This window comes from Mustela nigripes, chromosome X, assembly GCF_022355385.1.
Source record: "Mustela nigripes isolate SB6536 chromosome X, MUSNIG.SB6536, whole genome shotgun sequence".
Classification (NCBI taxonomy): domain Eukaryota; kingdom Metazoa; phylum Chordata; class Mammalia; order Carnivora; family Mustelidae; genus Mustela; species Mustela nigripes.
In genome coordinates, this window is record NC_081575.1 from 62,998,717 (window position 1) to 63,023,532 (window position 24,816).

The following is a 24,816-nucleotide window of genomic DNA, read 5'->3' on the forward strand; positions in this document are numbered from 1 at the left end:
AGTATCAAATCTTCCACCCTATAATCTCTCTTTAAGCACCTCCCTCTAACCTCAATTTCCTTATGTTCTCATTATTTGGTGAAACTGCTATACACTTAAAGAACTAAATATTTGTGTTAATAAAACCAGAAGATAAATAAAACTCGAGTTAATTTTCTCTGCAGAGCTGTACAGAAGTGAGGAAGGTGCTCTTATTTAACCCCTCTTTGCCCTCCACACTCATGTAGATCTACTTCCTGTTAAGTCTGGGGTAGAGGAAACTGTATCTTACTCTTACACTCCTGTATGTCCTTGTGAGGCAATACTCAACTCACAACCCAATGGAAAAAAAGCTGGCAAAGTTGTCATATGCCAAGTAGCCAATTCCTTTTGAAACAAAGGAAGTTTTCCTTAGTCTCTCCTAAACAGAAGAGAATGTCCAAGTAATAAAATGTTTAAGAAGCCATTGAAGATACAACTAACTCCAGCATTGGGTTCCTCTGAGTGCTCATGAAGTATGTGGGAAGAGAAAGGAATCAAGTAGCAGCATTCAGAAACAGTCCTGGGTTACCACCTGACGAAGTCTCTCTCTCTCTCTCTCTCTCTCTCTCTCTCTCTCTCTGTCATTCAGGGAGAGTTTGCTTTTTCATGTTGGTAAGGATGCACAGCTTAGACCTTGGTGGTAGGAAGGATACTGTTTATCTCCAGAGTGGGCCCTTTGACAGTTCTACTGGCCTCTTCCACCTGCCCTTCAAAGACTCGTGTAATTTCCGCAGAAGTTCTGCTGTGGGTTTCAGGGACTAAAGACCAAGAAGATAATAAGGAAGCCAGTGAAGACAATACAAACACAGGCAGACTCCTAAATAGAATGCAGCTGAGGGGTAAGAGCTGCCCAGCCAACAAGCTGGAAGTCCAGCTGGAACATAGCCCTCTGCCATTGCAGCTGGGTGGGGTCCCCAGCCGAAGAGTTTGGCCACAAAAAAACAGTTTCAAAAAAGGGCACGAAGGGGCGCCTGGGTGGCTCAGTGGGTTAAAGCCTCTGCCTTCAGCTCGGGTCATGATCCCAGGGTCCTGGGATTGAGCCCCGCATCGGGCTCTCTGCTCTGCAGGGAGCCTGCTTCCTCCTCTCTCTCTCTGCCTGCCTCTCTGCCTACTTGTGATCTCTGTCTGTCAGAGATTTATTTTATTTATTTAAATAAATAAAATCTTTAAAAAAAAAAAAAGGGCATGAAGACCAAGACAGCTGCAATACAGACAAAGCCCATTCAGTTATACTCATCCTTTAATAGCAATGAAATGGTCATAAGGATGGAAAAAAAAGCCATCCTTCCAAGACCAATCAGATGTAGAGTCTTCCTCCCTGCCCTCTCCATCAAAAGCAGAGAAACTACCATGAAGACAGTATTAGTCACACTCACACCAACAGCTCCCCAACAGCTGCATCTTTGAAGATTCCTATTCAGTAAGAGAACACAGCACTGATTCCAGAGAGCTGCTGGAAGAGCTGGAGCATGATGGAAATGACGATACGCTGTCAGTAGCTGGGCATGCTGAAGAGCTCTAGCACAATGACTTGCTTTTCTTGGGCCATCCTAGCACTCTCATCTTTCATCTCCCTGATGTTCTGTCTGGGTCAGATTCTGGGTGCCCTGCAATCACTAGAAGATCTTCTTGGCACTCTCTTCTTCCTTTCTGTTAATGACCAAAAATCTAGGACTTTCAGGGCAAAATAGAAGGGCCATACTTTGTAGGACAGCTAGAATGATGGTGAAGCCCAAGAGCAGGGGCCAAAGCTCTTCAGTCTCCAACATGACTTTCAGAACAAAAATGCGAGCCATCAGAATCCTGACAACAATGCCTAGCTGGTTGGGAATGCCAAAGCCCCCTCACCTGACACTATAGGGCATGTAGGAGATATTTCTCCAATGCACATGGGCACAAAACCTGTGTAGTATCTGCAGGGGAGGTAGGGTAGGGATAGGGTGGTTGGATTATAAACAGTGGGGAGGATATGTGCTATGGTGAGTGCTGTGAAATGTGTAAGCCTGATGATTCACAGACCCTGGGGCAAATAATACATTATATGTTAATAAAAATAATTTTAAAAAACAAGAATTTTTTTTTAAAAAAAGTTTATATCTCTAATAAGAGGCACAATCCAGGTCTACTTTACCACTTTATGACACCATACTTTAGAGACTATCATAGAACTACAGAGGAAGTGGCACTAATATTTTTGTATATTTATAAAGCACTTAATAAATTACAAAGTATTTCCAATATATTATCTTATTTAACTTTCACAACAACTGCAAGTTATGCAGGATGGGCATTATTAGAATCTCACTTTATCAATAAGAAAACTGAAGCTCAGAGAGACATTAAGTTGACCTAAGATCACCCTGATGGTATATGGCAGAGCTGAGATCCCAAGGTTTTCCTCAATATTATCTGTAGTCCTTTAAGAAAGCAGTCATATTGGGAATGAGACTAGGTATAAGATATAAAAGTTCAGTACTCACTTTGGGACAATCATAATGAAAATAATTTTAAAAATAATGAAAATAATGAAAAAATCTTCCAGAGGGAAAATTTTAAATTTATGAAATGCATATATTATTATCACCTTCCCATTCCAGGCCCATAAAGATACTAGTAATTACTAAAGCTATTTTCCAAATAATAGTTTATGGGAAATATTCACAAACTGTTTTATGTAAAGAGTTGTTACAAGTCACTTACAGGAAAGTAGGTTTCCACAATTTCGAAATTCAGAAATCCAATTACAATCCAAACCAAGAGAGTAGCAATGGAAACAATAACAATAAAAGGAACAAAGTAGCCACTGAGTTTGTCTGCAAACTGTTGGATAGGAGCCTAGAACAACAATAATAACAATAATACATGTATCAGTCTCCTTTTTTTGATAATGAATACAGGGTATATTTGGTATTACACACAAATATTTTAATAATTTCCACATTAATGTAACTGGAGTTAAAAGAAAATATAAACACTAGATCAGGATTTATTCTTAGCAGTCTTTTTTAAAAAAATACTTTGTTTTTCCCAGGAAATCAAGTTACCTTTGATGTTTGCGCCTCTTCCACAAGTTTGACAATTTGAGAAAGTGTTGTATCAGCTCCAACATGGGTTGCACGGATAAGCAGCGACCCATTCTGGTTAATGGAACCAGCGATTACTGTGCTGCCAGATTTCTTAGCCACAGGCATTGCCTCCCCTGTAGAAGGAGTGAAGTCAGATTTAGGGAGCATAAATACATACTATCTTAAAACATGCTATTATGTATTAATTGTCAAAATATGTAGAAAGGAGATTTTTACTTCATGAAACAGAATCTAGATAAATCCCTAGGTTAAACTTGCCCTCTCTTTTCTCTTATGTCAGTTCTGGGCCAATCCCAAGAACACATACCTTAAACTAGAAAAATCTGTCAAGTCAGCTCTTATATATAGACACTTTTAAAGTTGAACCGTAGTCTTGGATCACTGGTCCTCAATATGTTCCCAAGGAGCATTTAGAAATGTTCTAGGGAGTTCTCTAGAACTCCCTAGGGAGTTCTTGTTTATAATAACTATTGCTGGAGCATGGGGTTCTGCTACTCTTAATTTAGTGGGCTGGGGTCGGGGGATACTAAATGTATTATAATGCTCAAGCAGTTCCCTCAGAATTATTGTCCCATCTGAACTGGCAATAGCACCCTGTTGAGAAACACAAGAGTCCAAAATTATTTCCTTATAGTCCATAAGCTGCGCCTCTTCTGGGACTATTTTGACGGTTCAGGCATGAAAGGTATTCTTTCAGTTCTGCTCCAGACTGCCCTTAGTTATCTAAGATCTCTAAAACTATTCCAAGGCCTAATTTCTTAGAGCAGGCCCTGATGTGGAAAATTTGGAGTCATATTCCAGCATAAACCAGCCCAGTCTTTAGGTCAGGAAAATAAACAGGTATTTGCTCAGGAAAACCTGCCAAAGTCTCTTGGGTTTTGGTTACACATTCTAGTCATTAACAATACTCAGTGAAAAAAAAAAAAAAGCTTTCAGTAGCATAATGAAAAACACAAAGTAAATCTACAGAAATTGATTTAATACCATTTTTTCCAGTTTCTTTTAATTAATTTATTTATTTTCAGCATAACAGTATTCATTATTTTTTCACCACACCCAGTGCTCCATGCAATCCGTGCCCTCTATAATACCCACCACCTGGTACCCCAACCTCCCACCCCCCCCACCACTTCAAACCCCTCAGATTGTTTTTCAGAGTCCATAGTCTCTCATGATTTAATACCATTTTTAAAAGAATTCCTATTCTCTTCACTCATCATTTACTCATTCCATAATTTCTAAAAAAGCTCTCCACTTTTTATTCTTCTTTTTAATTAAGACTTTGGGTGCACTTTACTTTCATGTCATGATTCTCTGAAAGAACATACCTGTGATAAGGGACTCATCTACCATAGAATGGCCTTCAATAACACGACCATCCACTGGAAATTTGCCTCCTGGAACAACTTTAATGATGTCTCCGCGTTGTACGAGTTCCACATCCACTTGTTCTTCACTGGATCGGAGTTAAAATAAAAAGCACTCTGAAAATATGCTTCTCACCCTGATCTTTCCATGCAAGTTTATTGGTTCATGTCAAGCCTGTCGCTCCATAATTGTTACCAATGGCAACTAGAACTAACATTTAAGCTGGGAGCTACAGTATCAGTCTGGTTTACTGCTGGGGAATAGCTCAGTACCTGGCACAAAGGATATATTTATTGAATAGTGACTGAATGAATAAATGAAAGCTTTAGAAAATAATATAAGGGGTTTTATTTAACTAAAAAATTTATAGGAAGCCTGGGTGGCTCAGTCAGTTAAGTGTCTGCCTTTGGCTCAGGTCATGATCCCGGGGTCCTGGAATTGAGTCCCACATTGGGGCTCTCTGCTCGGTGGGGAGCCGCCTTCTCCCTCTGCCTGCCACTCCCCCTGCTTCTGCTCATTCTCTCTCCCTGACAAATAAATAAATAAAATCTTAACAATTTATTTGTTGTGTAAATTTGCCTACATAATTTTATGACTATATAAATAAAAAATACAAAAGAATGAAAATTTTTAAAAAAGAATGAAATCTTATCAAGTCTTTAGCTCTAACTTCCAGTTTACAGGTAACAGGAGCTATAGAACAAGTTAGATGATGCCACAAAGAAGCAAAGAGTTAAATTCAGACTGTGTGATATTCTACCGGACCATTGATGGATGGTTCTCTAACAAGTCACCAGTAAGTGGTGAGGCATGGTGGGGAGGGAGGGCAAACAGAAGGGAAGAGCTGCTCTAGATTAAAAGAAACATGTCAGTCAAATGCTTTGACACATAGACCTTGTTTGATTTCCATTCCAAACAAAGAAACAAAACTTTTGGAGACGGGGTGCCTGGATGGCTCAGATGGTTAAGCAACTAACTCTTGGTTTTTTCTCAGGTCATGATCTCAGGGTGAGATCAAAGCCCTGGAACAGGCTCTAGGCTCTGTGCTCACCATAAGATCAGCTTGAGATTCTTCTCCCCCTCCTCCGCCCCGCCCCCCAGCTGCTCTTCCCCATTTGCTCCTCCCCCAACTCATGCAGAAGCACTCTCTCTCGCTCTCTCTCTCACACACACACACTCTCTCTCTCTCCACCCTCTCTCTACAATAAATAAATAACTTTCTAGGGACAACAGGAAAAATGAGAATACAGACTACATACATATTAGATGATATTAAGGTACTGTTAATTTTGTTAAGTGCAAAATGGTATTATAGTTACATAGGAATATGTCCTATTTTTAGAGATACTACAGGAACATTTAGCAATAAACCAATATGACTAGAATTTAAATACTACTGTAACAATATAAAGACAGAATGCATAGATAAGTTGGGCAAAATGTGAATAATTGTTAAATCTGGGAGACAGATGACGTGAGTTCATTATACTCTTCTCTCTACTTCTGGGTATATTTGATATTTTTTGTAAGAAGTTAAAAAGATAAGGGGAAAGAATGAAAATAAATACCTTAAGAGAATATTATCAGAGTCAAGAGTTACAATAGTTGCTTCCGTAGCTTGTAGTGAAATTAGCTTGGCAAGAGCCTCTGATGTTTTGCCCTACAAATTAAAACAAACATGTTAACAATGCTAAGGAAGTAAAAAGCTCAGGTTCTACCTAAAATAAAGATATAAAACTTAACATTTTCCAAAAAGATAGCTTTAGGAATACTAATTAGTTCAAATTAGAAAATGTTACACTTCAAAAATGTGAAGTCTACAAAATATAAAATGTATTATTAGGTATAGTTTATAAATAAGTGATGTAAATTAAAAGGAAAAACATCAGGAACCCAGGCGCATAAGTCCTTTGCTTATGGACATTATTAGGCAATTCATTTAAGAAGTAAAATACCTGGGTGCCTGGGTGGCTCAGTGGGTTAAAGCCTCTGCCTTTGGCTCAGGTCATGGTCCCAGGGTCCTGGGATCGAGCCCCATACTGGGCTCTCTGCTCAGTGGGGTACCTGCTTCCTCCTTTCTCTCTCTCTGCCTGCCTCTCTGCCTACTTGTGATCTCTATCTGTCTAATAAATAAAAAATCTTTTAAAAAAATAAGTAAAATACCTGATGTGGAGAAAAATGTTTATTCCTGCTATTAATGGAAGAAATAAAAACAAAAGCACCTCTATGATACCATTTAATGCCTACCAACTTAGCAAGAATTTATACAGGAGTTAATGCTGGTGAAGATGTAGTAAAACTACTTCACTAACATATTCTTACTGCCAAAAGAATGTTATTTGTTGCATGAGCCATGAAAAGATTTATGCCCTTTACTCACATACTTTGTAATTTATCCTAAGATATTAATTCAACAGAAATTACTATTAAACACGAGTATGTTTAATGCAGGATTATCTAAAATTTAAAACTGAAAGCAGTCTAATTGAGAACAAAACTGAAATGGTTTAGTGGGTTATAGCACAATGATTTGACAAAATGTTATTTAGAAAATACCAAATAATTATATCTGGACTGGAAAAATGGGGGGAAAACTTTCTAGTGTTAAGGATAAACTAGTATGTATACAATGTTTGCCACGCTTTAAAAATATAAAGGTATGTAGAACAGGATTGGAAAGTAATTTCCATTATAGTGTGGGACTATAAGTGAATATTTTTTCCACCATTATTTTAAATCCTGTGGTCACCTCAATTTTTCCATTAAAAATATGATGTAAGTAAGTACTTAGCAAATGTTTCTCTCTTGAAATAAGAATGCATATAGTATACTATCTACAGTTTTAATTCCATAAATTTTATAAAACTTCTACAGGAATATTTAACTTAAAATTTATAACGAAATAGAAGCACTTCTTTCGTTAACTATATAAATCCATGTATATTTCCAACAACTACTGGTCTAAAAAATATGATCCCTTATCCATCCAAGATTTTAACAAATGTCACCCTTTCTTACTGTACCTTTGCTATATGTTCCAGCCACCGGCCCAGGGCAATAAATACAAATAGCATAGGAGGCGTATCAAAGAAAGTTATAGGGTTTACTTTGGCTCTTTCATACATTGCAACCAGAAGAATAACCAGAGAGTAGGCAAATGCGATTGTGGTCGCCAGCACAATCAGTACATCCATATTTGCAGTTTTATGCCTCAGTGCTTTGTAGGCCTGAATGTAGAAGTACCAGCCTCCAAAAAACTGTAATAGAGGAACAATAATTATTGCTTTTTTATAAAATGCAGAAATTCACATATATAGCTCAGGAACAAAGATACAGTCTCATTATTAATTTTCTTTGGCTTTTATCTAAACCAGAAACACTAAGGAAGTATTTTAAGCTGAAATAACAATGTCTGTATTTTAGCAGGTCTGTGTGTGTTGAGGCAAACTGCAGCAGAAGTCCTTGGCAGCTGTCCTCTAAGATCCAAGGATATTCTGTAGTATAAAGAAAGTCAGATGATTCTCCAATTTTTCTTTTAGATGTTAGCAAAAACAAGAACTAAGAAAACAATTACATTTTTTTTTTACTTTTTTATATATATTCATAAAACTCAGCTCCCCTCCCTAAAATTCAACCTAAGGGGAATATTACAAGCTACTGGAACTGCTGACTGGCTGTTTTCATTGGTAAACTACTGAAAAGCTTATTTCTCATTAGTATGAAGAAACATACTAAGATGTTCTTAAAATCATCATTGCCTTTTACAAGGATCAGAGAACGGAATAGATTTATGGGATGGAATTGTTCCATAGTAAAAGTTTATTTGAAAAGAAGAGTTGAGGGGCACCTGGGTGGCTAAGTGGGTTAAGCCTCTGCCTTCAGCTCAGGTCATGATCTCAGGGTCCTGGAATGGAGCCCTGCATCAGGCTCTCTGCTCAGCAGGGAGCCTGCTTCCCCCTCCCCCTCTGCCTGCCTCTCTGCCTACTTGTGATATCTCTCTCTGTCAAATAAATAAATAAAATCTTTAAAAAAGAAAAAGAGTTGAAAGCATACAGAAATTAATGGACATCAGTACCAAGGAGAAATAATTAGAATAATAACATAATATTATAGGGGCGCCTGGGTGGCTCAGTGGGTTAAAACCTCTGCCTTCGGCTCGGGCCATGATCCCAGGGTCCTAGGATCAAGCCCCGCATCGGTCTTTCTGCTCAGCAGGGAGCCTGCTTTCTCTTCTCTCTCTCTGCCTGCCTCTCTGCCCACTTGTGATTTCAGTCTGTCAAATAAATAAATTAAAATTAAAAAAATAATAATATTATAATTATCCTTTATAATTATAATATAATAATTATAATTATATATAATAATATTAATTATATATTAATATATTTTATATTATATATTATAATAGTAATTATATTATAATTATATTAAGTATATTTATATATTATTTATATATATTTATTTTTATATATTATATATAATCATAATTATGATATTATAATTATCATTTTATTTTATATAATAAATATTAATTAAAATATTTATAAATATACTTAATATAACAGTAGGATAATTGATTTGAATATATTTAATATAGAATATAAATACAAATATAAATATTTTTAATTATAACTTTAAACAAAGTTATATACAGCAGCAGATATGAATGCTAAATTCATATCTAAATATGAATTGAACTTTTTCTCTCTGCTTTGCTGTTAAACAATATCTTTAGAAGTTAAGTAGAATTTATTATCTACTTTAACCGCTCAGTTTAAGATTATTTTTATAAAGCATCTAGCATAAAATGATCAAACTTCTGGCTAATAATCTGTTTTGCAATTGAAAATAGCCTTGCCTTTCACATTTTGCTATTTTTCATTATTAACATATACACTTGCTGACATTTCACTTGCCTGTACAGGTACACACAATAGAAAGGATAGCAAATTCATAATGGACAGTCCTGGCAAGATCTGGCGCTCCAGGAACATAGAAGAATGAATTTTGATCATTTCTTCTTGGCTCATGTTCTTATTATGGTGAAGAGTTGCAAGATGGTGATCCATAGCCATCATATATATCATCAGCCCCATTACAGGAATACAGAAAAAGAGGCTCACAAGGAAGGAGCGTCTCCACCTTACGTAAAAAAGAAACATCATTTTGGTAAGTAGCTGGTGGTTAAAGATTCTATGCACTATAGGGAAATACAAATTGTGACCACTCCACCCAATATAAGGATGATATTATAAAAACTGACATGTCAACAGGATGTTAAATTTGTAATAAAGGGGGCACCTGGGTGGCTCAGTCAGTTAAACGCCCAATTCTTGATTTTGGCTCAGGTCATGATCTCAGGGTCATGAGATCGAGCCCTGCATCAGGCTCTGTGCTTAAGATTCTCTCTCCCTCTTCCTCTGCCTCTTCCTCATTCTCTCTCTCTCTTAGAAGAAATTTGTAACAAAGAGTCAAAATCTGTTTTTCATTGACACACCAAAAGCACTTACTGTCTTATTTCTCGTTTATGGTCCAGGTGGCTTGCTGATCGATCCTTCTTGACCAAAGAAGCTTCAAAACCTAAGCTCTAAGGAAATTCATTAGAAAACAATTATTTCACTGAATATAAAACTACTACATAGAGAAATTCTAAGACATGGTATGGTCATTAAAAACAATTCAACTCAATTACTGAGAGCAAGTCACTCTGATAATTGCAAAGGTAAAGATATACTCCATTCCCTTAATTACTTTTGTTTATAATCTTTCAACAAAGAAATGAATAGATCCTTTACTCTAGTTAATGTCTAGCCTACTGTTCTCAAACTAGTAATTTAACTCAAGTGTAGCTATCCTCACTAAGATTCTTTTAAAATATTGTATTTATTTATTTGACAGACAGAGATCACAAGTAGGCAGAGAGGCAGGCAGAGAGAGAGGGGAAAGCAGGCTCCCCGCTGAGCTGAGAGCCCGATGCGGGGCTCAATCCCAGGATCCTGAGATCATGACCTGAGCTGAAGGCAGAGGCTTAAACCACTGAGCCACCCAGGCACCCCAGATTCTTAATATATCAAAAAGTAAGCTAAAGGGATGCCTGGGTGGCTCAGTTGGTTAAGCAGCTGCCTTCGGCTCAGGTCATGATCCCAGCGTCCCGGGATTGAGTCCCACATCAGGCTCCTTGCTCAGCAGGGAGCCTGCTTCTCCCTCTGCCTCTGCCTGCCATTCTGTCTGCCTGTGCTCGCTCTCTCCCCCCACTCTCTGATAAATAAACAAAATCTTAAAAAAAAAAATAGAAAAAAGGTAAGCTAAAGCATCTAATAAGTAATTTTAGAAAAAAAAAAAGAAAAGAAAAAAGCAGAATCTGTTGGTTGGTCAGGCTGATGGTGTTGAAGACTTAATGAAGACAGAATTCAATAATAAAATCATAAATCTTACATTTAGACAAGCATCATCCGCTAGTATGGACATACATTAAATTTTAGCTTTGACATCTATCTATCTATCCCCTGAACAAGTTTAGAAAACTGAATAATAGGCCAAAAAAGCACCATACTAAATATGTTATTGAAGTCTTTGCAGATGCAGTCTCTACTCTTCTTCTGTCAGAAAAAGAACATTAACACAAATTTTCCCCAATAAAAGAAAGTACTAAAGAAAACTACACATACATAAGACTCATATGCACATAGACAGTAACATACTCTCTATTTTCAGCTACTAGGGAAAATGCTGCCATCTTTTATTTGTTGGTAGTGTAGCACAGCACAGTGAAAAAAGCAAGCATGCATTTTACAGTCAGAAAGAATAAGCTCGGGGTGCCTGGGTGGCTCAGTCAGTTAAACATCTGCCTTCAGGTCAGGTCATGATCCTAGAATCCCAGGATTGAGCCCTGTGTCAGACTGCCAGGTAGTCTGCTTCTCCCTCTCCTGCCTCCTGCTTGCTTGCTCTCTCTCTCTCAAACAAATAAATAAAACTTATTTTTTTAAAGAAAGAATAGGCTCAAATCCCAGCTATGACACTTACTAGTTATGTGATTTGGGGTAAGTACCTTAATTTCTCTGAACCTGAGTTTCGTCATCTCTAAAATGAAGATAATAGCACTCTTGTGAGATTAAATTAAGAATTGAAGCTTTGCAATCTTGGTAACTGGCTCATACTAAATACTCAGTAATGCTAGCTTCACAAAGATGTTAATGGCATTATTATCTGTATTAATAGGATCTTATCTGAATATTAATATGCTCCAAGCATTATAACACCAAGGGTATACCATATTAAAACTTGTAAAGCATTGTCATATGTACTACCACTTGATTTACTGAAGAACACGAGATAAGTCTGTGACAAATAAAAGGGTTTGGTCTTTTAAATTTCATACTTAAAAATACATCATTTGTCAGCAGAATCAGATCTATAAATACAGAAAACAATCTGATGATTGCCAGAGGGGAGGTAGATGGGAGATGGGTAAAACGGGTGAAGGGGAGTGGGAAATACAGGATGCTGGTTATGGAATGACTAATTCATGGGAAAACAAGGTACAGCATGGTAAATATAGACAATGGTACTGTAATAGCACTGTACGGTGAAAGATGGCAGCTACACTTATGGTGAGCATAGCATAACTACTGAGTTGTTGAATCACTATGTTATATTCCTGAAACTAATATAACATCGTTGTGTGAACCATACACAAATTTTTTAAAATTACAGTTTGCTTTGATCTAGGTACAATAAAGCATCTAGCATAATGCTTGCTTTTTTAATAATTGTACTTTACTGACATTTTCTAAATATTTTTAAAGGATTTGTGATTCTACCTTCAATCAACTCCTGATTAATAGTGCCAATATGCCTTTGCCTAACTCTTCCTGACAAAGACTAAGAAAAAAAAAGTTTGTAAACATATTCATATTAAATTTGGGACATGTTAATTGAAAATAATCAAAGGAACCATATTTTTTCATTGTCTTTGATACAAACTAGAAGTGATTCAACAGAGTGCTGACTGAATAGGTTAAGAACACAGAAATCCAAAATCTTACCACTTACTTCAACTCTATGGATAATATCCCGGGGACCAATAATTTCCGGGTCATATTTAATATGTGCTTTGTTGGTTGCCAGGGCCACAGAGCAATAGAAGATCCCTCTGTGTTTTGTGAGGGTAGACTCTATTTTATGTACACAGGAGGCACATGTCATTCCTCTCACCTGTTAAAGACAAAGGTTTTGTTATTCAGAAATCTATTTTTCCTCCATTAAACATGAATTATAACATGGGATGAACACAAAAGGTCTTATTTGCACTATTAATATCCTTCAGATGTGTTCACTAGAATGCTGTTTTTGTATAAAATTACATTGAACAAAGATATGGTCCAGCTGCAACAGGTTAAATAGAAGAGGATCTCATTAAGTCAGTCTCTCTCTTCCTGTCACTACACTATCACTACTCAGTGATAAAGGATCAATCATTTCTTCTACTCAATGTCTTGTTTCTCCCTAGATTTCTTAGTCTTCAGTATTACTTTTATCAAAGGTTAATGGATGACAAAAGTATTATACCTTTGTCTAAAATGTATTTTGCCTTATGTCTTGGGTGAGCTTAGTATTAAACTCTAAAATGGAGGGGTGCCTGGGTGGTTCAGTGGGTTAAAGCCTCTGCATTTGGCTTATGTCGTGATCCCAGGGTCCTGATATCAAGCCCCGCTTTGGGTTTTCTGCTCAGCAGGGAGCCTGCTTCCCTTCCTCTCTCTCTGCCTGCCTCTCTGCCTACTTCTGATCTCTGTCTCTCAAATAAATAAATAAATAAAAATATTTTTAAAATTCTAAAATGGAATAGCAGCACTTCTGGAATGACTGTGTGTACAGCTCAGCAAATCCCTCCCCCCAAAAGCAATGATAAATTGAACAAAAGTTCAAAAAACAGCCCTTTAAAGACTCTGGGAAGTGATTAAAGGATATATAACAAATTACAGTTTTTTATTCAAGAATATCTACTGAAAGAATATAAGTAATGGTGTACTAAAGGCCTTTGAAAATTATCTCCTCCATAAAAACAATGAAAAAACTGGCAAAAACTGACAAAACTAAATTATGAAATTTGGAAATTTGAAATTTGGAAATTAAATAAAAGATTCTGGCAATCCAGGAAGCATGTATTCAAGAAAATCAGATGGTGGCTCAGTTAAGTGACTGACTCGATTTTGGCTCAGACTGTGGGGGAGGGGCTGGCTCCTTGCAAGTGGTGGAGCAGCAGAGCACAAAATCAGAACTTTTAGAAGTCTGCTCCTCTGAGGGATGTCGCTCCAGGAGGCTAAGTGGGGGTGAAGCCCTCGCAGGGGCAGTGTGGTCTCAGGAACCGCGGGGCCACAGAAAGACTGGGGGTGTCTGAGCGTGGCAGGGCTGCCAGGTATCAGAGCAGAGATGGAGCCAGAGCCAAGGAGTGAGCTCTCAGCTCGGGGTTACCTTAAACAGTGACCCAAGACATGGTTGGGCCATTGCTCCTCAAGCAGGGACACCACAAATGGCAGATGCAGAGAGACCCCCTCTTTCCTCCTCCAGGAGGAGCAGCATGAGAGCATGCTACAGGAATCTGCTGGATTTGGAAACTCCAAACGGGGCCATGCACCGGAGACAGAAATGCTCAAAGGCCAGGTAAGCACAGATCGGCTGGAGACCAGGGAGACTGAAGGGATTGACTGCGTCTCACGGAAGGCACATTGAGAGTGGGGGCCCGAGCTCTGGGCTCCTCTGGGGCCAGGGATTGGGAGCCTGCCATCATCATTCCCATCCTCCAAAGCTTTATGAAAAGCGATCAGGTAACAAAAGCTCCAAGAGCTAACCCAAGCAGATTACTTAGCCTGGCCCCTGCCAAGGGTGGTGCAATTCCGCTTCAGACAAAGACATTTGAGAATAACTGAAACAGGCCCCTCCTCAAAAAGATCGAAAAGAACATCCAGCCAAGACCGAATTCAATGAGAACTGTGGAACTACAGAGTTAGGGGAAAGCAACACAGAGAATTCATGGCTTTTTCCCCCATGATCTTTTAGTCTTGCAAAGTTAAATTTCTTTTATTTTATTTTTCCTGATTCTACTTTTTATAACTTTTCCTCTTTCCTCTTCTAATATTTTTAAACTATTTTATCTTATCAATATCTTTTTAAAAAATCTTTTTAAATTTTCAGTTATACTCCTATTTTATCCCTTCGCTGTATTTAAAATTATTTTTTGAATACATATAGCTCTTTTTTCTTTAAAATTTTGGGATACAATTTCTTCTAATAGATCAAAATATACCCTAAATCTAGAATCCAGCCTGATCACATTCTCTCCTCTTTTTTTCATTTCCAACCAACTTCTCTTATCAATTCCTTTTTTAGAATCTTTATAAATTTTCATCTTTATATTCATATTCCATCCCTTCATCATGTTTACCCTTATGTTTGTATATACATAGGTATTTCTTTCCTTAATATTTGGGAGGCAGTTTTTATTAAGAGACCAGAATACACCCAAAATCAAGTGGGTGGCCCTGTTCTATTCAACAGTCTAATATATATATATGTATTTATAAAAAATAAGAAAATAAAAATACATATATGTATTTTACATAAAATAAAATACATAAAATAAAATATTTCACATAAAATTAAAATTTTAAATAAAAATAATATTTTACATAAAATAAAATATTTTACATAAAATAAAAATACATATATGTATTTTTATTTTCTATTTTTAAATTTTTCTCCCCTTTCTTCTCCCCCCAGTTTCAGGTCTCTTCTGATTTGGGTAGCATATATTTTTCTGGGGGTTTTGGCACCCTTTTAGTATTTTACTCTCTCCTTCATATATTTTTATCTGGATAAAACGAGAAGGTGGAAAAACTCACCATGGAAAAAAGAACAAGAGGCAATACCATACTCTAGGGACCTAATTAACATGGACATTGGTAATATGTCAGAACTAGAGTTCAGAATGATGATTCTCAAGGTACTAGCTCAGCTCAAAAGAGCCATGGAAGATATTAGAGAATCCCTTTCTGGAGAAATAAAGAACTAAAATCTAACCAAGTAGAAATCAAAAAAGCTATTAATGAGGTGCAATAAAAAATGGAGGCACCTACTGCTAGGATAAATGAGGCAGAAGAGAGAATTAGTGATATAGAAGACTGAATGATGGAGAATAAAGAAGACAAGCAAAAGAGAGACAAACAACTACTGAACAATGAAAGGAAAATTTGAGAAATAAGTGATACCATATGAAGAAACAATATTAGAATAATTGGGATCCCAGAGGAAAAAGAGAGAGAGGGGCAGAAGGTATATTGGTGCAAATTATAATAGAGAATGTCCCTAATATGGCAAAGGGAACAAGGATCAAAATCCAGGAGGCACAGAGAATCCCCCTCAAAATCAATAAAAATAGGTCCACACCACATCATCTAATAGTAAAATGTACAAGTCTCAGAGACAAAGAGAAAATCCTGAGAGCAGCTTGGGACAAGAGGTCTCTAACATACAATGGTAAAAATATTAGATTGGCAGCAGACTTATCCACAGAGACCTGGAAGGCCAGAAAGGAATGGCATGATATATACAGAGCACTAAATGAGAAAAATATGCAGCCGAGAATACTATATACAGCTAGGCTGTCACTGAAAATAGGAGAGATAAAAAGCTTCCAAGACAAACAAAAATTAAAAGAATTTGCAAACACCAAACCAGCCCTATGAGAAATATTGAAATATTGAAATATTTAAAGGCATCCTCTAAGCAAAGAGAGAGCCTAAAAGTAACAGACCAGAAAGGAACAGAGACAATATACAGTAACAGTCACCTTACAGGCAATACAATGGCACTAAATTCCTATCTTTCAATAGTTATCCTAAATGTAGATGGGCTATATGCCCCAATCAAAAGACACAGAATATTAGAAAGGATAAAAAAACAAGATCCACTGATATGTTGTCTACAAGAAATTCATTTTAGACCCAAAGGCACCACCAGATTTAAAGTGAAGGGGTGGAAAAAAATCTACCATGCTAACAGACATCAAAAGAAAGCTGAAATCAGAGCAGAAATCAATGAAATAGAAATCAAAAGAACAGTAGAACAAATCAAAGAAATGAGGAGCTGGTTCTTTGAAAGAATTAATAAGATAGATAAACCCCTGACCAGAATTATCAAAAAGAAGAAAGAAAGGACCCAAATTACTAAAGTCATGAATGAAAGAGGAGAGATCACAACCAACACGAAAGAAATACAAACAAATTATAACAACATATTTTGAGCAACTATATGCCAGCAAGTTTGACAATATGGAAGAAATGGATGTATTCCTAGAGATATATAAACTACCAAAACTAAATCAGGAAGAAATAGAACACATGAACCACCCATAACCAGAAAGGAGATTGAAGTAGTCATCCAAAATCTCCCAAGAAATGAGAGCCCAGGGCCAGACAGCTTCCCCAGGGAACTCTACCAAACATTTAAAGAAGAATTAATACCTATACTCCTGAAACTTCTCCAAAAATTAGAAATGGAAGGAAAACTTCCAAACTCATTTTATAAGGCCAGCATTACCTTGACCCCCAAACCAGACAAAGACCCCATCAAAAAGGAGAATTACAAACCAATATCCTCATGAACACAGATGCAAAAATTCTCACCAAAATACTAGCCAATTGGATCCAACCGTACATTAAAAGGATTATTCACCATGACCAAGTGGGATTTATTCCTAGGCTGCAAGGTTGGTTGTACATCTACAAATCAATCAATGTGATATAACATTAATGAAAGAAAGAACAAGAACTATATGATACACGCAACAGATGCTGAAAAAGCATTTGACAGAGTACAGCATCGATTCTTGATCAAAACTCTTCAAAGTGTAGGGATAGAGGGTACATACCTCAATATTATCAAAGCCATCTATGAAAAACCCACAGTGAATATCATCCTCAATGGGGAAAAACTGAGGGCTTTTCCACTAAGGTCAGGAACACAGCAGGAATGTCCATGATCACCACTACTATTCAGCATAGTACTAGAAGTCCTAGCCTCAGCAATCAGACAGCAAAAAGAAATATAAGGCATCTGAATCAGCAAAGAAGAACTCAAATTCTCACTCTTTGCAGATGATATGAGACTTTATGTGGAAAACCCAAACGACTCCACTCCAAAACTGCTAGAAGTCATACAGGAAATCTGTAAAGTGTGAGGATATAAGATCAAGGCATAGAAATCAATTGAATTTCTATACACCAACAACAAGACAGAAGAAGAGAAATTAAGGAGTCAATCCCATTTACAATAGCACCCAAAACCATAAGGTACTAGGAATAAACCTAACCAAAGAGGCAAAGAATCTGTATTCATAAAACTATCAAGTACTGGGACGCCTGGGTGGCTCAGTTGGTTAAGCGGCTGCCTTCGGCTCAGGTCATGATCCCAGCGTCCTGGGATCGAGTCCCACATCGGGCTCCTTGCTTGGCAGGGAGCCTGCTTCTCCCTCTGCCTCTTCCTGCCACTCTGTCTGCCTGTGCTTGCTCTCGCTTCTCTCTCTATGACAAATAAATAAAATAAAATCTTTAAAAAAAAAAAAAGAATTAGGATGGCTATTCAAAAAGAAAAAAAAAAAAAAGATGGGGCCCGAGTGAGTCAGTCCGAATAATAAAGGAGATCATAGGTGTCCCATACCAGCTCACAGCCACAAAACTTGATTAGGTCATTTCATGTTGCATTTAAAAAAAAAAAAAACTATCAAGTGCTCATGAAAGAAATTGAGGGAGACACAAAAAATGGAAAAATGTTCCATTCTCATGAATTGGAAGAACAAATATTGTGAAAATGTCTATGCTACCTAAAGCAATCTACAAATTTAATGCAATATCTATCTAAAATACCATCAATTTTTTTTCAAAGAAATGGAACAACTAGTTCTAAAATTTATATGGAACCAGAAAAGACCCCAAATAGGCAGAGGAATGTTGAAAAAGAAAGCTAAAGTTGGTGGCATCACAGTTCCAGACTTCAAGTGCTATTACAAAGCTGTAATCATACAGTATGGTACTGGCACAAAAAGAGACATATAGATCAATGGAACAGAATAGAGAGCCCCGAATAGACTCTCAACTCTATGGTCAACTAATCTTCGAAAAAGCAGGAAAGAATGTCCAATGGAAAAAAGACAGTCTCCTCAACAAATGGTGTTGGGAAAATTGGACAGCCACATGCAGAAAAATGAAACTGGACCACTTCCTTACACCACACACAAAAACAGACTCAAAATGGATGAAAGACCTCAATGCAAGACAGGAATCCATCAAAATCCTTGAGGAGAACACAGGCAGCAACCTCTTCGACCTCAGCCATAGCAACATCTTCCTAGGAACATCGCCAAAGGCAAGGGAAGCAAGGGCAAAAATGAACTATTGGGACTTCATCAAGCCCAAAAGCTTTTGCACAGCAAAGGAAACAGTTAACAAAACCAAAAGACAACTGACAGAATGGGAGAAGATATTTGCAAACTAAGTATCAGATAAAGGGCTAGTATCCAAAATCTATAAAGAACTTATCAATCTCAACACCCAAAAACCAAATAATCCAATCAAGAAAGGGTCAGAAGCCATGAACAGACATTTCTGCAAAGAAGACATCCAGATGGCCAACAGACACATGAAAAAGTGCTCCACATCACTCGGCATCACGGAAATACAAAACAAAATCACAATGAGATACCACCTCACACCAGTCAGAATGGCTAAAATTAACAAATCAGGAAACAACATGTCGGAGAGGAGGCAGAGAAAGGGAAACCCTCCTACACTTTTGGTGGGAATGCAAGCTGGTGCGACCACTCTGGAAAACAGCATGGAGGTTCCTCAAAAAGTTGAAAATAGAGTGATCCTACAATCCAGAAATCGCACTACTGGGTATTTACCCTAAAGATACAAATATAGTGATCCAAAGGGCTACATGCACCAGAATGTTTATAGCAGCAATGTCCACAATAGCCAAACTATTGAAAGAACCTAGATGTCCATCAACAGATGAATGGATAAAGAAGATGTGGTATGTGTGTATGTGTACACACACACACATATATATATACATATATATATATATATATATATATATATGTACACACACACACAATGGAATACTATGCAGTCATCAAACAAAATGCAATTTGGGACACCTGGATGGCTCAGTCAGTTCAGCGGCTGCCTTTGGCTCAGGTCATGATCCCAGAGTCTTAGAATCAAGTCCCGCATCAGTGTCCTTGCTCAGTGGGAAGCCTGCTTCTCTCTCTGCCTGCTGCTACCCTTGCTTCTCTCTCTGCCTGCTGCTACCCTTGCTTCTTCTCTCTCTGACAAATAAAAATAAATAAAATCTTGAAAAAAAAGAAATGAAATCTTGCCATCTGCAATGACATGGATAGAGCTAGAGGGCATTATGCTGAGCGAAATAATTCAATCAGAGGAGGACAATTATCATATGGTCTCTCTGATATGAGGAATTTGAGAGGCAGGGCAGGAGGTTGTGGGGGGGTGGGTAGGGAAGGGAAAAATAAACAAGATGGGATCAGGAGGGAGACAAACCATAAAAGACTCTTAATCTCAGGAAATAAACTGAGGGTTGCTGTGGGAGGAGGGAGTAGGGGCAGGGTGGTTGGGTTATGGACATTGGGGAGGGTATGTGCTATGGTGAGTGCTGTGAAATGTGTAAACTGATGATTCACAGACCTGTACCCCTACAGCAAATAATATATTATATGTTAATAAAATAATTTTTAAAAAAGAAATAAAGGAAAATATGAGAACACTATCTCACCAAATAAATGATATCAATAGAGAGATTATTAAAAAGGCCCAATGGACAGTCTGGAATTGAAGAGTACAATAACTGAAATGAAAGCAGTACTTAGAGGGAAATGTGTAGCTGTAAAGTTCAATATTAACAAATAAGAACGATCTCAAATAAATAATGTAACTTTCCTGGTAAGATACTAGAAAAGAAAAAAAACATACTAGAAAAGAAGAGCAAGCTAAACGTAAAGCAGGTAAACGAAAGAAATTGAAGATTAGAGTGGAAATTAACAAAAGAATAGAGAATATCAAAACCAAAAACTGTTTTTCTGAAAAAACTGACAGAATTGACAAACTTTGGGCTAGACTGACCAAGGGAATAAAGAAGACTCAAGTGCTTACTATCAAGAATGAGGAGTGACTGCTAACAGGAAAGATTTCTTTTTTTGGGTTAATGAAAATCTCTGAAAATTAGATATGGTGATAGTTGCACAAATCTGAGGATATACAAAAACCACTGAATTGTACACCTTAAAGGGGCAAGTTTTATGGTATGTGAATTATATTTCAATAATGCTATTAAGTTTTATTTATTTTATAAAGATTTTATTTATTTGATGGAGAGAGCACAAGTACAGGAGAGGTATAGCAGAGGGAAAGGGAGAAGTAGACTCCATGCTAAGCAGGGAGCCTGACATGGGGCTCAATCCCAGGTCCCTAGAATCATAATCTGAGTGAAAGGCAGATGCTTAACCAACTGAGCCACCCAGATTACCCCTAAGTTCCAGAAATCTATAAAACATAAGGGCACCTGTGGCAGTCAACTGAGCATCCCACTCTTGGCTTTGGCTCAGGTCATGATCTCCAGGCCATGATCTCCAGGTAGTGAGATCGAGGCCCATGTCAGGTCCTATATTCAGCATGAGGTCTCCTTGAGACTCTCTCCCTCGCCCTCTGCCCTTCCCCCCATCTCTCTGTCTAAAATAAATAAATAAATCTTTTTTTTAAAGTCTTTAAAAAATAAAAATCAATGGAGATGCCCACCTGGATCAGCTGGTGGAACACATGACTCTTGATCTTGGGGTTGTGGGTTTGAGCTCCATGTTGGGTGTAGAAATCAATTAAAAATAAAATTGTTTTGGGGCACCTGGGTGGCTCAGTCATTAAGTGTCTGCTTTCCGCTCAGGTCGTGATCCTAGAGTCCTGGTATAAAAATTGTTTTAGGTTGCGACTCAAGATGGCAGAGGCATGGGGAACCCCGTTTCAACCAGTCCTCTGAATTTAGCTGGATATCTACAAGCCAGTCTGAAACCCACAAAATCAGCCTGAGATGTAAGATCTCTGTGGAGGCAGAGGTTCTTCAGTCAAGAGGTACAAAGGACAGAGTTGGTATTGTGCAGATAGATATTGGAGGATAAACAGAATGGGGAGGGAGCCACGAGAAGCAAACCACTGGAAAATAACACAATAACCCAGGGCAAAAGCGTTCTGCTCCTGAGGAAGAGCAATAGCTTGCAGAGTGGTGGTTGCAGGAAGGGAGGGTCCTGATACCAGCACTCAAAGAGAATCCAGGGGCTTAAGGGGAAAATGTCAGGACCAGTGGCTGCTTGCTCAGACCTGTGCCTGTGGAGGGGGACACCATCACTGCTGCCACCAGCCACACCCACCCAGACCAGAATTGCTCAGAATTTTGGAAGGACAGGGGGCAGAGACATGCCGGCATCTGGGTCAAACAGAGAGGATTGCTGGGGGTGAGCACCACCTGTGGGAGGCTTCAGTTTTCAGTGGCGCTTACAGAGGGGGAGACTGTGTGGTCTAGAGGGTTCAGAGAAGAGCAGAATGTGACTTCTCTTCTCGGGCAGAGGTCCAGCAATGGACATTTTCCTTTGCTCCAACCCTTGGAAAGGGCACAAAAAGCCCCTGGAGAACAAAAGCCCAAAAAACTAGTTTCCATGGAGCCCAGCCCCTTGATAGGGGGCAGAGTAACTCCACTCAAGCGGGGTTACCTGAAAAGCAATGCAGCAGGGCCCTCCCGCAGAACACAAACTGGAAGAACAAGAGGAGGACAACCCAAGGGTCCCCATAAAATTGTAAAACCCCAACACCAGGGGGAAATAGTATCCTGAACTTTGGGTGTTGTCTCATGGCCCTGTGCATTTCTTAGATACAACTTTTTTATTCTTTCTCATGTTTCTTCTGTTTTTTTTTTTACCCACTTAGCATTTCAACTAGATGCTTAATACAACATATTCCATAGTAACTTTCTAACTTCTGTTTCACATATGCTTTTTTCTCTTTTCCATATATATATATACACACACACACATACACACACACATATATATACTTTAATGTAGTCCTTTTTTCCTTATTCAATACTACCTTTATATATATATATATGTATATATATAAGCATATATGTATATATATATGTACATATATATATACACACATACAGTTTTAATTTCCCTGTAACACTGGGAAGTAGTACTCTCTAACAAAGAGAACAAAATACACCCAGGAAGAACTGAAACACCCTACCTCACCCACATTAAGAGATTATAGCCCCCACATTCCCTCACCCCCCCCTTTTTTTTTTAGTTTTGTCCTTAACATTATAAATCTTATTTTTGGGTTTCATTTTGGCTGGGTTTTCTTGGTGGTGGCTTCCAATCGGTATGAACTTTCCCAAGGTGCACCTTGCCTGGATTATGGTTGATATTTTTGACTCTATACATTCCCTCAACCATCCCTCAACAGAATGACTAGAAGGAAGAACTCCCAACAAAGAAAACCAGAGACAATCTCCCTTAGACCTAATGGATATAGATATAAACAAGAAGTCAGAAATAGACTTCAGGGTAACAGTCATGAAGACAATAGCTAGGCTGCAGAAAACCATTAACAGCAACATAGATTCTCTAAGGGAAGAAATGAGAGCTAATCATGCCGAACTTAAAAATGCTATGAATGAGATGGAATCTAAGCTAGATACTCTATGGCTAGGGTAAACGAGGCAGAAGAAAAATTAGTGATCTACAAGACAAACTGCTAGAAAGGAAGGAACAGAAGGAGGCCTGGAACACCTTAAAATCCATGAAAACAGAATTAGGAAAATAAATGAGGCCATGAAACGTTCCAATGTCAGAATTATTGGGATCCCTGAGGGGGTGGAGAAAGAGAGAAAACTAGAAGATATATTTGAGCAAATCGTAGCTGAGAACTTCCCTAATCTGGGAAAGGACACAAGCATTATTATGCAAGGGGCAGAGAGGACCCTTCCCAAGATTAATGAGAATAGACTGACCCCACAACATATAATAGTACAATTTGCAAATCTTAGCTATAAGGAAACAATCTTGAAAGTGTTGATGGGGAAGGGATTTCTTAACTACAGAGGGAGGAACATCAGAGTAACGATAGGCCTGTCCACAGAGACCTGGCAAAATAGAAAGGGCTGGCAAGACATATTCAGGGTACTAAAGGAGAAGAACATGCAGCCAAGAATACTTTATCCAGCAAGACTGTCATTCAGAATGGATGAAGAGATAACATCCAGGACCAGCAGAAAATGAAAGAATATGTGACCACTATGCCAGCCCTGCAAGAGCTATTAAGGGAGGCGGTCTATAAAAGGAGAAAGAACCCAAGAGTGATATAGAACAGAAATTTAGAGACAATCTATAGAAACAAGGACTTCATAGGCAACATGATGACAACAAAATCTTATCTGTCAATAATCACCCTCAATGTGAATGGCATACATGCTCCCATGAAATGGCAGAGGGTTCAGACTGGATAAAAAGACAGGACCCATCAATATGCTGTCTACAAGAGACTGATTTTGAACCTAAAGATACAATCAGACTGGAAGTGTAGGGATAGAGAACCATCTTTCATGCTCACAGACTTAAAAAAAAACCTAAGGTAGCAATTCTCATATTAAACAAATTAGATTTTAAGCTAAAGACTGTAGTTAGAGATACAGAAGGACACAATATCATTCTTTAAGGGTCTATCTAACAAGAGGCTGTAACAACTGTAAATATCTACGGCCCCAAAATGGAAGCAGCCAACTACCTAAACCAGCTATTAGCCAAAATAAAAAAACATATTGATAATAATATATTAATAGTAGAAGACCTCGACACTCCAACTCAGCAACAGACAGATCATCTAAGCAAAAAATCAACAAAGAAACAAGAGTTTTGAATTATACACTGGATCAGATGGACCCCATAGCTATATATAGAACACTCCACCCTAAAACAACAGAAGACTCATTCTTCTTGAGCACACATGGAATAGACTGTATAATGGGTCACAAAAACGTCTCAAACAATACCAAAAAATTGAGATTATTCCCTGTATATTATTATTATTTATATATACAAGTACATATTAATATATTATAATATTATATTATATTTTATATTATATTATATATAACTATATATATTAATATATCATTTTATTAAGATTTTAATTATTATATTAATCATTATGTGTTATATGTA

General features: G+C 37.7%; 1 protein-coding gene and 1 pseudogene across 1 annotated transcript in view; both read right to left on the bottom strand.

The window, feature by feature from the left end:
- ATP7A (ATPase copper transporting alpha) overlaps window positions 1-24,816 on the bottom strand; it is a 190,064-nt gene that overhangs the window by 37,281 nt on the left and 127,967 nt on the right. The window contains exons 6-13 of the mRNA XM_059385224.1: window positions 12,528-12,689; window positions 9,986-10,062; window positions 9,392-9,617; window positions 7,499-7,732; window positions 6,044-6,135; window positions 4,436-4,563; window positions 3,066-3,220; window positions 2,722-2,856 (exon numbers count right to left, since the gene is read on the bottom strand). Of these exons, the coding sequence (XP_059241207.1) occupies window positions 2,722-2,856; window positions 3,066-3,220; window positions 4,436-4,563; window positions 6,044-6,135; window positions 7,499-7,732; window positions 9,392-9,617; window positions 9,986-10,062; window positions 12,528-12,689 (1,209 nt within the window). The remainder of the gene's footprint in view (window positions 1-2,721; window positions 2,857-3,065; window positions 3,221-4,435; window positions 4,564-6,043; window positions 6,136-7,498; window positions 7,733-9,391; window positions 9,618-9,985; window positions 10,063-12,527; window positions 12,690-24,816) is intronic.
- On the bottom strand, window positions 649-2,515 carry LOC132007641 (solute carrier family 2, facilitated glucose transporter member 3-like; annotated as a pseudogene).